Here is a 15,152-nt window from a genome sequence, read left to right on the forward strand (position 1 = left end):
TACTGAGTGTGTGCAAATAAGTATTTTAACTCCTCGACCAGATCTGGCTGGACTTTCAAAATGACAACAAAAGGCACCTCCTCGACTCCAGAACCATCCTTCTGCCAAATTTCCAATACCTGCTACAAAGTCTGGGGGTGCTAGAGCTCTTCAAAGAAACTACTGGCCAAAAAGTTAGCGTTGGCAAAACTATTTGTTTTCCCCAACCTCATTCTTGGAAACAGCTGAACAGTTTTAACTCAAACTCCTCCCTCTTCACACCCTGTCCCCTGCAAGCCTGAGCCAGAGGACAAACATGGAAATACCACTCTGAACAATTGAAGTTTAGCAAAGTTATAACAAACTGAAAACGGGCTCATAATGGAGAGTATCACACATCTCTGCCAGCTCATGCTATACTGATAAAAGGAACCTGGATCTAATCCATTTATAACTGCACCATTGGAGTTAACCTGGTTCTCTTTCTCCTTCTCCCACCTATGTTTGGTTAAACCCACTTGTGATGTCTTGTCTTGGAATTAGGTAAATATTCCCCTTTCCCTGACCTCTGTCTAATTGTTTGTCCTTGGTTCATGAGCTCCTTGGCCAGGGAAAGCTGTTAGCATGCAGTGGGAACTACCGCAGATCAATAGAAATAGACAATGCAAACAATTCAGAGCAGGGTCTGCATTATCCTACATGTATGTACAGCGCCCACCACAATGGGGCCCTGCATGTCACTTGGGGGCCATATGCTCTGGTGTAACACAGATAATACTAGTACATGTTATGCTTCATTGCAACAGTAGCCGTTGTAGAATGTAATTTTGTGATCTTGCTTAAGGGATAAAATAAAGATACAGTGGCCCTGTGCCATTCAGGCCTGGCTCTGCTCCCGCAGTATAGTAGTATACCAGAGCATGTCGCTGGCAAATCTGGGTTTGCAGAATGGTCATGAAGGCTTGCTCTAGTCACTTCACATTAGAGAGGCCATGAAGCTAAATTGTGCCCCACAAACAGGTACCTCTCAGAGGTACTGAATATAGCTCAGATACGCCTCTGTATCTGGCCCAGTATGTGATATTTGTCAAGCTCTGGGTGCAAGGAATTATTTTGCACAGTGGCTGGAAGATGCTAGAAACCGCTATATAGTTGTGTCTGGCATTGGAGGAGTTTTGGATAGGAGGTCTTTGTTTGACCTGGTTGCAGGTGGTAGAATTAAAGGCCAGAGTTTTCCCAACTTTTGTATGAATAAGAGTGAAGCATTAAGGCCCTGATCCTGCATTGGGAACCATGCGGGGCTTCATGGGACTTCTGAGGCTTGCCCAGGAGGCTCTTGTTGCTGGGTCAGGCCTGCCCAGTTGTGAGTTGTGTGATGGGTGGATAAGACTGGATTAGACTTTATAGTCCTAGGGATAGCTCATCTACCTTTTTTTTCCCCCCGTAAAAAGCAGATTTGATGAAATAGAAACATTTTGGGAATTTGTGTCAATTTTGCAAAATTGTTTTCATCGCAGGAAAATTAATCCAGAATCATTTAAATGTTCCATTTCAACACTGCCAAAAGGAAACCTTGGATTTTTCAGTTTGAAATGATGTTTTGTTTTGAAACATCTTTTAATCTTATTTTAAACATTTAAAAAAGCTAAAAGTTCAAAATGAAATTTCATCTTGGGTTGAATAAAATGTTTTGTTTGACCAGAACTTATTTATTTATTTATTTATTTATTTAACTTTTCAGTTCACTTAAAAAAAATAAATTGGATTGACCAAATTTTGTTTTGGTAGTTTTGGATTTGCCAGTGAACCAAAAAATCCACTATTCACACGTCTCTAATTGTGAGTTTTGTTTTGGGGGCAGAGTTAAGGATGTCTGGGTCCTGGTCAGTAGGAATTTATTGTTTATTGGTGTGCATACTTGAATTGGTTTCAGGGGTACCATGGTTACATACCTTAAGCTAATGATTTCTATATTTGCTCAAAGGTGGTGTGCTGTATTTTGATAACCATGTGTATAATGGTCTGTCTTGTTTCAAGTTCTACTTCTAGATGCTAACAGAGTTGTTGGTGGGTGTTTAGGAGTAAGCTGATAGCTGGAGTAAATCTACTTGTGTATATATAAAGTAACCCCCCAAGTGTGGGGCATACGCTGCACTAGAACCTGGGGCATTTCACAAACAAAAGTACAGGCCTTGGCCACTTAAATTAAAGGAGTTACTCCATTAGCTGTTAGCAGTAGTAGGCTCTTATCCACTATATGGGTCAGCCACGTGCAGGAGACCTGATTAAACTCACTTAGCCAAGGTGGTATGAACTGTTCTGCTCAGAGGAAACTCATTCCGGCTATCTGATGTCCACAGGAGTTCAAATTCCCCTACAGGCCATACTTCGTAAAGACCTGTCACAAAAGGCCATTGACACCAAAAGAATTGGGACTTTCAGTGCCAAAGACACTGGCCCTTAGTACTACAGCAATGTATAAGATATTTGCAGTTTATTTAATGCAAGTTAGTTGCACATAGAAACTGAGTATTTTTATGGATGCTTTTGTGCATGCATATCTGATGGAAGTAGGAAAGTGTGTTTCAGGTTGAATGATTTCGATGTGTTTCACAGGTAAGCTATTCTGGTACAGATCTCTATAAAAGCCAAGGGTGAAATTGACTTAATTGAAGTCAATGGCAAAACTCCCAGTGATGTCTATAGGGCCAGGGTTTGACCTCAGATGCAGTCCTGTGGTCTTACAGTGTCTTGCATTTCAGTAGCTTGTGTGATATTTCAAAACCAAAATTTTGTACAAAAATGTATCTGATGTTTCTGCCTCTGGAGAATTACTGAAATCTCAGACCCTATAGTCTAACATTTTTGTCTGATCTTGACCAGTATTCTTGCTCCTGCTCAAGTCTAAGAGTTGCCATGCATGGCTAATGCTCTTTCTTGTTCAGAGGCAACTCACTTGCTAGTGGTAGTTACACATTTTCCATTGGCATCTTGAAATATGTATGACAGAGTCCAAACAGTAATTCCCTCTTGTTTCTTTCTCTTTGTAGGCTCTCTACAATTCAATCAAGAATGAGAAGCTTGACTGGGCAGTGTAAGTCTACTGTGCAGAATTCATGATCTTTAAATCAGTCCCTGGTGTGGTAATCCATTTCCTACATACGTTGCACTGGGATTAGACTCTGGAACCTGTAGTCTTGGTTCCATGAGACTCAAACACTGGATTCGCTCTTCCATTAGCAAAATTCCATGTTCTACTCCCCTTCTCCTCCAGTAAGGAAAGTTGTTAATTATGCAAATCAGCTGAGTCTGCAAGGAAGAAAGACCTTTAATTCAGTAGGAAACTTCAGCTTCAAAAGGCAGAAATATAAATCCTCTGTTTGTTCTCTGACTACATAAATAAAACAGATGTTGAGTTTCTTCCTTTATCTTCGAGTGCATTGTGTTGGAATCACTGAATAGAAATTCAAGTCTTGGATTGAGTTTCCTGTTCTTGGCTTGTTGTCTAGTATTGTCTTTGGATTAACTATGGAGAATTTGACAACAAACTAATATTAAAGAGACTTAATTCAGAAAAGGCCAATCTACCCCCGCACCCCGATCTGCTTTTTGACAAGCTAATACTTCATCAGCACTCAGTGCTAAACACAAGAGAAAACTTCTGCTTCTAACCATATTAATCGGCATTTCCTCTTATTCATGAATACGCCAACAGGAAAGGGATGCAGCAGCCCTAGATTGATGTCCATGCTGAGTAGTGGATTTTGGCGTTAAAGAAAAGGGTTACACCCCAGAGTAGCTGTGTCTCTTTGAGATGTTTGCCTGCATGGCTCCACACCCTTGATGATATATGCACCCTCAGTACGCAAGCTCAGCTTGTACAATCCATTGGGGCTGCTTGCATCCTGTCTACAACCTTGTGTCCCCACCTGAGGGATCATAAAAGGGAGCAGCCGTAGCCACCACTCAGCTCCCTCTGCTCAACCAAGAATCTGTTTTATTACTTGGAATATTAGGGAAGGTGGGCAGGTAATAAGAATCCATGCAGGCAATCATCTGGAAGTATGCAGCTATTATGGTGAGCCACCGGTCTTCTTTCTGTGAGCGTTACCTGCATAAAGCCCCACTCTTGGTAATTAACAGAGAACTGCAAGACTCAAAGGGGGTGGATCTGAGGAGTCTCTCCTGAGTAAATGTCACAGGACTGCTCTCTCAAACTGAGGCTCTGATCTAGAATAACACAGCATGAATATATGTATGGAGCTCCATGTCATATCTTATATACCCCAGCAACAGACGTTTTGTGGCAAGCCCTTGCAGCTGCCTTAGGCCTGGTGGAATGTGCCAGAATTTCATCTCATTCTTGGCAAGAGCGTGCACAGAGACTAGTCCACATGGACAGCCTAGCTGGGAATTGATTGACTCCTAGCATTATTCCCATGCTTTTCCATCAAAGTGATTTATGGGGTGGTGTAGTCCTATTCAGATAGTAGCATAACGCCCTCTTAATGTTTAGCCATCGCAGCCCAGTCTCCCCTGATAGTGAGTAGGGTTTGGGGGGAAATACAGGCAGGTTCGCAGGGACCCCCCCTTGGACAGGAATTTGGGATATGGGTGAAGAGCCACCTTATCCTTATGGAATGCTGCATGTGGCTGGTCAGCCATTAGTGCCTGGGTCTCAGGGGCAATCCAAGCTCATGAGCAAGCTGCCTCAAACCCCAGAGGATGCAGGGCACATTCTGACAACAGCTCCAATGGCAATCTTGTGAATTTAGGGGGGACTGCGAGCAGTGGCTGTGAAGGGCTGAGCCTGAAGCCACCTTCTTCATTATGCAGTTGCTGTTCACAGTAGCAGTGCTTGGACTCTGGGCAGTGCAGGGACTACTTATCCTGAAAAGAGAAGGACTGTGACTCCTCCCCTGCCCCTGTAGATTGGCCTGCAAAGGACAGTGGACACATGAGAACAGTCGGCTCCATCATAGTGGACGGAGCAGCACTTTATTACCACCGGTGAAGCTGCTGTAGTGCTTGGCCAGCGGTGAGAAAAATGCTGGAGGGTCCCATTGTAGATGCACCCAGGATATAGAAGTGTGAAGTGCTGTTAGTCTAGTCAGAGTCTCTTTGATAGCCAAAGATTCTGTTTGTTCCTGTAGGCTAAACAAGGGTTTCAGAGCTTTGACAGCAATTGTTACATAGTGAATTAAAGACTTGGGGCAGAGCAGGGTAAGATGACGATAAATGATATACACGATCCTCATCTCATTCTTCATGGCTTGTTACTGGCTAGACCTGTCATCATTCTAGAAGACTTGCTGTCCATGCTGCTGATTACAGTGCAGCCACAGGACTGGATCCAGAGCCCACTGAAGTTCATGAAAGGCTCCCATAAATGTCATTATCGAACCTGTAGACAGAAAAGCGTCACTGTATTCAACACATCCACTCCCTGGTGTGTTCAAAGTCACAGACACTTCAGTTAGGAGCAAAAGCTTTTTGTTATTCTTCTATCAGCAGAGCAGAGTAAGTGCGGCTCTGGGAGGGTGAGCTGCAGTCCATTCCTTCTCACATACCATCAAAGATAAGGGCTAACTTAGTTCCCATTGCAAAGCCGTTGGCTATTAAAATGAATCATGTTTTGTGATTTGTAATGTGTGCAGCTCTGATCTGGAAGTGGCAGAGAGCCAGTAAATTTCCTTCTTACAGTCGCTGTTCAGAGAAGAACACGGTCAGGAAAGAGTCCTTATTTTCTCTGCTCCCCAATTCCTCTTGCATGAAATACCATTTAGTAGGATTGAACGACGAGGGAAATGGAGATCCCAGGAAATATGATTGTTGTTCTTTCTCTTTTCCCCTCTTCCTTCCACTCTTCCATAATCTGTGCTTGTTTACATACACATGCAGATCTCCTCTAGCTTTGTTAAATGTCCAGTCTGTGGTTTAAAGAGTGAGGGACGTGGAGGAGAGTCGAACTACATAGAGATTGATAGTATTTTTGCCCCGTGCTCCCTGGAAAGTGGAGCTATAATTGTACTGGGGCTATATGAAGCCTTGTTTTTTAGGGTGGGGGAAGCGACAGAAACATGGCAAAGACAATGACTGAAATCCTGATATCACTGACGTCAGTAGCAAATCTCCCATTGTCTTGAGTGGAGCTGGAATTTCATACTATTAATCCCTGGGGTAAGTCCAGTGATGTCAGTAGAGTTACACCTTGGATGAATTTAGCTCAATAACTGGTAAGTAACTTTCCATCCTTCTACTGAGTTAAACTCCCCTCAGGGTCTCCAGTATCCCCATGAGGTTCTTGTGTGTGTACATTTGTATTAGGAAGTTAAAGTCTTACCATCCTCTCCTAATAGCAACCATAAGTTGTTGGGCGAGATGAGTATGATTTCCATGTCTGGTGCTATGCTGGAGGTCAGACTAGATGGTCAGAACGGACCCTTTGCCCTTCGAATCCGATGGATTCTTGCCGGCTCCATAGTGGAGAAGGACAGTAAGTCTGACTTGCTCCATTTTAGGCGTGGAATAATCTAAAGTGAAATATGTTTTATTTGCCTGATATTTAGGCGGAGCACAGAGATCAGCATTTTCCCTTTTGTTTATAAGAAGTATGTTTGCTCCACTATGCAGGAAATAGAAGTAACAATTAGAGTGTAGAATAGGGTGAGAGGAGACACAATATATAATATACATGCTTGAAGAATTGTTCACTGAAGAAGACACTTGCAAATCCACGGTCTGCATTCAAATTATTGGTATCTGTAAGGCCTTTTTCAAGGCAGGGCTGTGTAGATTACAGAAGAACATAGGTGTCGTTTAGTCTTCTGGTGAAGTAAACTTGACCTTTAATAAAATGGAGGTGTTGGGATTCCGTTTTTACTCTGAAGTCTGCAGAAAAAATGACCTCACTAAGGGGAAAAAATAGTGAAATTTGATGAAGAATTTTACTACTTTTAGGAAAAGGAAAATCCCCAAATTAAATGTGTTGTTGAGAATTGTAACAGTGCCTGGTACAATGGGGTCCTCGTCTACCACTGGGGCCACTAGGGCCTCTAGGCACTATGGTATTACCAATTATTATTAATAATGCTAAAATTCAGGGTATTGTAAACTCGTGTTGCGATTCTGTTCTGAAATCTGCCTTGTAACTGCACATGTGTGATCCTCCTGCACATGCAGTCTGGAGATCCCCTCCTCCATGGGAACTGCCTCCTTTAAACTCAGTTCTCAGATGCATCCTATTTGCCACTATTCTATCGTGGGTCTGGGGTCCTGGAAGAGTATGACAGTTTGTCAAGTGAGAGGCTGGAACTCATCGATTCAAATATTAGCAGAGGTACAGATCTCCATAACTGGACCTCACAAATATAAAGATGTCAAGCATTCGTATCTTCTTGTCATTGCTAAACCAATTCATTTGCCATGGGATTGCTTTTTCCATATCTCCTCCCTGGCGAGGAAGGGAGAAGCAGTCTTTTCAAAAGCAAGGGCTTGATCCTGCAGTTCTCAACCAATGACTTCCGTAAGAGTTTTCCAGGGGTGGGTGGTAGAGTTAGGCACCCAAGCCATCGAGAAATGGTTAGTTACAAATAGCGCTGGCTGAAAATATCTCCCATAAAAGTTTTGTCAATAGAAAATGGCTTTTTTGTGTCAAAATGTTTAAAGTTAGGGTTGTGCTTAAATACTTCATTGATCCAAAACTTATGAAAGCCAATGGGAGCCGTCCCACTGTCTTCAATGGGTTTAGATCAAGCCTATAGTAAAAAAAATGCTGATAAGAATAACCTAAAGAGAGGAAAAAATCTGAAAAATAAAGCATGTGCAGAAATTAAGGAGATTAAACCTTGCAGGATAATAGCACTGGGCAATGGGTTTTGCACCTAAACTTTGTTGTGTTCATCTGTTTTTAGAGACGAAGAGGAGAAAAAAAAATCTCACTCTGATGGTACTGATGAGAAGGATAATGGACCCCATTCAAAGGCCATTACTCGGATCGGCCATTCCAATAACCCCTTCCTGGACATTCCTCATGACCCCAATGCTGCTGTGTATAAAACTGGATTTCTGGCTCGGAAAATCCATGCAGATATGGATGGAAAGAGGAGTGAGCATCTTTTATGTTTATTGTTTTATCTCTTAGATACATCTCTTCACCCTCCAGTGGCTTATGGCCTTCTGCCCACTAACAAGAACAAGCCTGCTATATCCAGGTTATTGAATGCATAAGAAACAAAGGGTATGTCTACACTATCTGCCAGATCGGCGGGTAGCGATCGGTTTATCAGGGATCGATATATCGCGTCTCATCTAGACGCGATATATTGATCCCCAAACACGCTCCCATCCACTCCGGAACTCCACCAGAGCAAGCGGCGGTAGCGGAGTCGACGGGGGAGCCGTGGCTGTCGATCCCGCGCCATAAGCATGGGAGGTAAGTCGAAATAAGATACTTTGACTTCAGCTATGCTATTCATGTAGCTGAAGTTGCATATCTTACATCGACCCTGCCCCCTAGTGTAGACCAGATCAAAATAGCCGTTTGATTATCACAGCAGAAAAGAACACTACTGGGCCATTTTGAGGACTATTCCATGCCCAGAAGCATAAAGTTAATGGTACCCATGTCTTTTGTTTTAGTGAATTTGTGTAATGAAAATGTGATATTGGAGAGCAATGTGTATCTTTTGTGCTTAAAGAAACTGAAGTGTTGTTCACAAAACTCAGACCAGTTTTATTGGAACTGCTGTAGGTTCTGTTCATGGATTAGCCCACTATTTCTCAACTTTTGCCATCCATGATTCCAAGTTACAACAGAAATTTTTCATAAAGAAGGGAAGAATGGTCCTGACTCCTTGAAACACCTGTTTGCAACCCACCAGGGTGTCTCAGTCCCCAGCTGAGAATCCAAGGATTGGTCCATCCCTGTAGAAGTTCACTGGCCTTTCAGAATAACCCTGTAATCTAGCAGGGTTAGTGATGCTGTTACACTCTTCTTCAAATTAGACCTTGCATCCTTTCAGAAATAGGATGTTGCTTGGTACCTCCTGGCCCCTTATTCATAATAAATGTGCAACTACATTTGGTTGCATTTCCGGCTTTTAATTTCATATTTCCTCATTGCTGTAACTCTATAATGGAGGACTCATTATTGAGGGCTTTTTTGGGTTGGGGGTGTAATGGTGCACATGCAGTTTTTATAATGTTGAAAACTGAAGCCTTATTTCTTAGGGTGGGGGAAGCAACAGAAACTAGGCTTTGAGAGCAGTGACTACTGAGAGCATCTGTGTTTTCCCGATTGTTGTTAATGTATATGTGGTGTAAACTCATATTACAATTGCTGGGATTAACACTGAAAAAAAAATCTGATTTTATTATGGACTATGAATGCCTGTTATTCTTTTTCAGTTGTGTACAAGTATCTTAGCGTTGTGCCATGTACCATGCTAGGATGTCTTAGAAACTTAAAGGTCAACATTTTCAGAATTGGAGCCCTAAAGATAGACTCCTAAATCCATATTTAGGTACTTCTGAAATCAAAGTGGCCTAATACTTCTTAATAAATAGGCCACCTCATTGGTTAAACTTTATGTTCTGAGCAGTGGCTTTGAATTATTTTACCAACATCCCACTCCAGGTTTGCTAGTGGTGTCCACTCCCTTTACAAATCTTAATGAAGAATTGTACTTCCTTTGTTATGCTAGTTGCTTAATAAGAACAATAAAAACTGCATATTATTTAATGGACTAAAGATTACACTTTCTGTGATAACCATACACATGTTTAAGGCATTTAGGACATGATTTAGGAGCCAAAATCCCATTAAAAGTCAGTGGGACTTCGTCTCCTAAGTCACTTAAACACTTCTGAAGAATTTTCCCTTAGGTTTTGTGGTCTCAGGTAAGATTAAACTAATTTTTAAAGATAGATTTTTTCACATTTATTTTTCTCATGGAGTCACTACAAGGCCAAGTTAAGGTTTTGTGGGAACCTTCAAGGGGAGAAAATACCAGGTGCTAAAGAGCTGTTTATTCTAGCGGAGAAAGGCATAACAAGAACCAGTGCCTGGCAGCTGAAGTCAGACAAATTCCAATTAGAAATTAGGCACAGGTTTGTAACTGAGAGAGTGATTAACCTCTGGAACGAGCTCCCAATGGAAGGGGTGAAGTCTCCATCTCTTGATGTCTTCAGTTCAAGACTGGATGTCTTCCCGGAAGAGGTGCTTTAGCCAATCACAATTTATGCTTTAGACAAATACAAATAGGCTTAGCAGAAAATAATGGGGTGAAATGTAATGGCCTGTGTTATGCAGGAGGTCAGACTAGATGATCCAATGGTCCCTTGTAACCTTTAACTCTATGAATCTACGAACAGTGCATTTTTACACCAAAACATGTTCAAATATCTTTGAAGTGAAAACATGGAGGAGTCCTTGTGGCACCTTAGAGACTAACACATTTATCTGGGCTATACTTTGAAGTGTAGCTTAAACGCTGAATTCCCTGGCTTTGTAATACTTGTTATGAGATAATTGCAAGTTTGTTGTGTTTTCACTGGTGTGGTCCTTCAACTTTAACACCAGCTTAATATAGGAGTTTGTCTGGGATTTTAGTTGTCTTCCATCATTTTTCTTCTGCTAGGAACAGGGGACTGGGGAAGCAGCTGAAAACTTGATACTGGTTTCCTTGTGGCTGCAGCAAGAGGGATGGATGCTTTGGTTTGCTACCCCCTACAGAATGGCACTGTAACAGTTATGAGTGGTGCCTGCCTGCAGTTAGAGAAGTTCCCTCTAATTCCACTATCTGGTGGTCTTCACGACTCTAATCCTCTGCCACCACACAGAGCTCAGATTGTGCTGCATAGCGTCTCCCACTCCTGCAACTGGTGAAATTCATATGATCAGGCTTGCAAAATTGGAAAAGATACCTGTACTGCAGCTGTTTTCTGGATAAGCCCTATTCGTCTGCTGACCGAAGCCTGGCCTGTAATCATAGCTGTTTTGTTTCCCCTGGCCCTAGCTACAGAGCAGGCAGTCTGGCTAATTACGCTCCCCTTTGAAAAGCAGAATACAAGAGACATTGAATGCAGAATTAATGTAGGTTCCCTGTTGCCTAGACAAAGGGTAAAATGGATTTGAGTTAAATGGGTTGCATTTCTTTTGTTTTCTCTTTAGCTCCCAGAGGGAAGCGTGGCTGGAAAACCTTCTACGCTGTGCTGAAGGGAACAGTGCTTTACTTGCAAAAGGTAAAAGAAATAGCTTTCTTTGAGGGGGATAAAGCAAGGATTCCCAACCCTTTCCTGCTGGAGCCTCCCTTCAGTTGGGCACCCACTCTCGTTCCCAAGACCCACATGGCACATCTACAGTCCGTACACAGATCTTCTCACTGCCTGTCATTCTGACCACGTCTCACTCTCTCTTTCTTAACTCTGCCCATCCCTACTGCTGCTGTCATTCACGGCTTCACACATTCTGCTCTACCAGTGAAAACAACATCATCTGCCTGTTTGTCACACACATATCTCTGTGCTGCCTATGTGTATGGACCTTCTTTCCTGAATGGATACAGAAGACCTCTATCTTCTCCTTCAGATCCCTTTTTGAGACCCCCCCATCTGCCATGATTCATATCAGAAACTAGTCCATTAATCATGGCCTGAGAGGAGGTTAGGGGGAGGGTTTGCCTTCGAACTGGCCAGGAATAGGGTGGGGATTTTATTATTGTTATTATTTTATTATGAAATTTCCTGCAGTGAACAAAAATTCAGTTTGGAACCATCTAATTGTTTGACTTTACATAGTGTTGAAATATTAAATATAAAAGACCAAACTAAATGATCAACTGGAAACAAAATGGTTTTACCATATCAAAAGGAAACAAGAAAGTCAAAACTTTGTTTCGACATTTTCCAGTCAAAGCTTTTGTCAGAAGTACAAAATTTACTTTAGGGAGAAACGAAGCATGGAAAATCTCAGACCGGAAGTTCATTGTTTCAGGAAAAAACAGGGTTTTTGCAGTCTGGCATGCTTCATTGTAGTGAAAGCTACAGAACTGTGGTTTTCAGCACAAAGGCTGGGTTTACACTATGGACCTTAAAACAGCACAGCTGTATACCGCTGTAGCTGCGCGGCTGTAAGATCTCCCGTGGAGCTGCTCTGTGGACAGTCCACACCAGTGCTTTTGTCAGTGAAACTTATGTCAGTCAGGGGTGTTTTTTTTTCACACCCCGACCAACAAAAGTTTTGCCGACGAAAGTGCTAGTATACACAAAGCCTAAATGATACGCAATTATCCTAACTTCCAGAAGAACTCTAGCTACCTTGGCTTCCATGGAAACTATTCTGAGAATTGCATTACGCTGCCACTGAGCGACTGTATGATCTGGGACAAGTCATGTCCTTCTCTGTGCCTTTCTTTGCCCTCCCACATTTTATCAGTCGAGATGGTGAGCTGTTTGCTGCAAGGGCACTCTGTCTCTGTACAGCACCTAGCGCAATGGAGTCCCAATCTCAGCAGTGACCTCTAGATGCTACTGTAATAATAAATAGTAGATATATCATCTTCCAAAGGGCAGTATGGACCTGATTCTGCTCTCTCATGATTTCCTATCCGTGTTTCTTTTTAAAGACACCTATCTAAGGTGATATTTAAGGGATGGTAACTCCAAGTTTACACTTGTATAAGCATCAGCAGAATCAAAGCCTATGGCCACATATTCAGTGGAATGGGGCCAGTGCTAACTGCTGTGTTGCCTATTGTTCCATTATTAAATGAGTGATTTGAAGAAGATGCTTTCTGAATCAATGAGCAGCCAGACTGCTAGAGGGGCTTAGCTGAAACACTTGCAATGAGCCAACTAAATACCTCTGTCCAAGATTATATAAGATCAGAAATTTGACAAGCTTTAATGTCTGGTGTGCATGGAACCCCCAGGTCAATTTCCTGCCCACTGTCGTTCTAATGTGACAGGAAATCAGCGGAACAGGAGACTGTCACAATGTCTCGTCATTAGCCTGAGCTGAAATGGGATGTGTGTGTAGAAGACTGAGCTTGGGCCGACTTTCATGCAATAAAAAACGGTTTCTTGACAAATTGTGTAGTAAAGCAGGCCATACCGGTTTGTTTGGATTGGGTTTTGTTTGCCGCGATACAGTGTAATATCACAAAACTAGTATCTTTATAATGCTATGGGCTTTAGGATATTCTGTGTGTAAATTTGCTCAGACCCTTTTCTTCAACTAGACAGGAGAGGGAATTGACACAAGATAAAAAAAGACATAAGGACAGAGCCCAGACCTAAGATTCAGCAGCTGGACATGTACAAGATCCTCTGAAGAAAAGAATTGTATAGTGATCTTGCATAGTCAGTGAAGGTGTCCACCCATTGTAAAATAGTTGGTAACAAGCAAAATGTCACGCTGGGGTTCACTAAAAATGGATTAAGGAAGGCACAGCCTGTGAGTCAGCTGAAAATGGAAAAGGCAATTCTGGCTGGCTACCTGGAAATCCAAGGAAAGCTGAGTTCAGTAGGATGCTGAGACTGAACACTGCATTAAAAGATGACTTCAGCTGATAGTGAGGCCAAAGCTTCTGCCAGATTCTTCTGTCATGCTGCCTTACTGTAACTGGGTTTGGGCTTGAGCCAGCTGACTTCGATTCAGACGCTGGAACTGCAGGAGAATTTTGTTATGCATGTTTAAAGGAGATGTGTAGCCTGGTGTTCTCCAACTACTGGAGTCCTTCAGTCCAAGTCTCAGCATCCTGTATCAGTTCTACAGGACTGAGGGCCTTTGTGGGGGAAGTTTGATTGCTGATCACAAGCCTCTCTAGGCTTTGTCTGAGAGTAACAAAATAAAATTACTTTAAGAGATTCCACAGTTCCCTTCCCAGGGCTTTCAGGGAAGTTAACAGAGGCTCAAAATCAGTGATATTGTACGCTGCCAGTTGACCTAGTAGGGTTTGCATGGGTGTTTGACTTCGGTCTGTAGATAAAAAAGAATCCTTCTGTCTCCATGCCTGTCCAGGTGTGAAGCCTCATTGGGAGGGGGATACTGAACAGAGTCAGATACTGCTGGAGTTGACTTGCCATCGTCATCTTCCCCTCCCAAGAAGAGGGGGAAGTGTAAGACAGGGCAGTAGCTCACCAGATCATTGACATTCGGTGATGGTTTTGGAGCCAGATCACTGCAGGCTTGAGGTTTATCCTAGCTTGCATTTTTCCATGAAGCATTGCCAATCTCCATCTTTCCTTCTTGCTGTGGGACCATGCGCGTGCCTTACGCCACATTTGATTAGATTCAGAAGGGTTCTTTTGCTCCAGTCTCCTACCCTCTTGTTTTCTCCATTGCAGGTCATAAAAGAACCACAGTGACTCTTGCAAATGACAGGCAGGGAGAGGTCTACAGGCCAGTGCATTGGTTTTGGACAGCAAATGGTGATAATGAGCTACCAGACCCACCAGTGCATGGGTCATGTGTCTGAGAAAACCACCTGGATAAGCAGAGTCTCTGTGGACAAACCAGTACAGTCACTCCATGACCCTGGTGGGGGGACGGAAAGCTCTGTTTTGCACTTGGGGGTCAGTGATGATCAGCCCATGAGAGCGGTGTGCTTACTGCACCCCCAGTCTGAAGATCGAGTGCAGGCTGTGTCCTGCTGCGTGAACCACCTGGGGGAATCCTGATGGAAACCCTAACTCAGCAAGTCAACGGTTTAATTTGTGTAGACACTGAACTAGCCAAGGTGATGAGTCGAGGAAACCCTAATTCCAGGCTTGGCAGCAACTTTATTAATTAGCTCTGACTGCAGAGTGGCCTGTATATCCTTAGAATTCCCACTCAGGTTTACTTGTGCTCTGTTGGCTGACTCCATGGAGTTACCCTGATTTACGCCAGCTAAGGATTTGATCTCATGCGAGGCACTCAGATGAGTCAGTTCCCTTAGTGGGGCCTCTGTTTAAAGCATTGCTGCCCCCTGCGTTGTTATTCCTAGAGCAGGTCTGCCTACTAGATCTCTGCCCAGTAGTGTTTAATAATCACGGAAACAGATCACCCATGGCCAGAGCTTATTCTTCCCCCTGAAACATTATATCCCCAATAAGTGGCAGCGACGCTCCACCCTGCTCAGCACCAGGAGTCCTAATGAGGCATATCTAACATCAAGATTGATCAACAT

At 42.9% G+C, this 15,152-nt stretch overlaps 1 protein-coding gene across 5 annotated transcripts in view; it reads left to right on the forward strand.

The window, feature by feature from the left end:
* PSD3 (pleckstrin and Sec7 domain containing 3) overlaps window positions 1–15,152 on the forward strand; it is a 165,349-nt gene that overhangs the window by 122,837 nt on the left and 27,360 nt on the right. For all 5 annotated transcript variants that reach the window (XM_030566482.1, XM_030566478.1, XM_030566480.1 and 2 more), the window contains 3 exons: window positions 3,030–3,073; window positions 7,893–8,086; window positions 11,153–11,223. In XM_030566482.1, the coding sequence (XP_030422342.1) occupies window positions 3,030–3,073; window positions 7,893–8,086; window positions 11,153–11,223 (309 nt within the window). The remainder of the gene's footprint in view (window positions 1–3,029; window positions 3,074–7,892; window positions 8,087–11,152; window positions 11,224–15,152) is intronic.

This window comes from Gopherus evgoodei, chromosome 6, assembly GCF_007399415.2.
Source record: "Gopherus evgoodei ecotype Sinaloan lineage chromosome 6, rGopEvg1_v1.p, whole genome shotgun sequence".
In the NCBI taxonomy this organism is placed as follows: domain Eukaryota; kingdom Metazoa; phylum Chordata; order Testudines; family Testudinidae; genus Gopherus; species Gopherus evgoodei.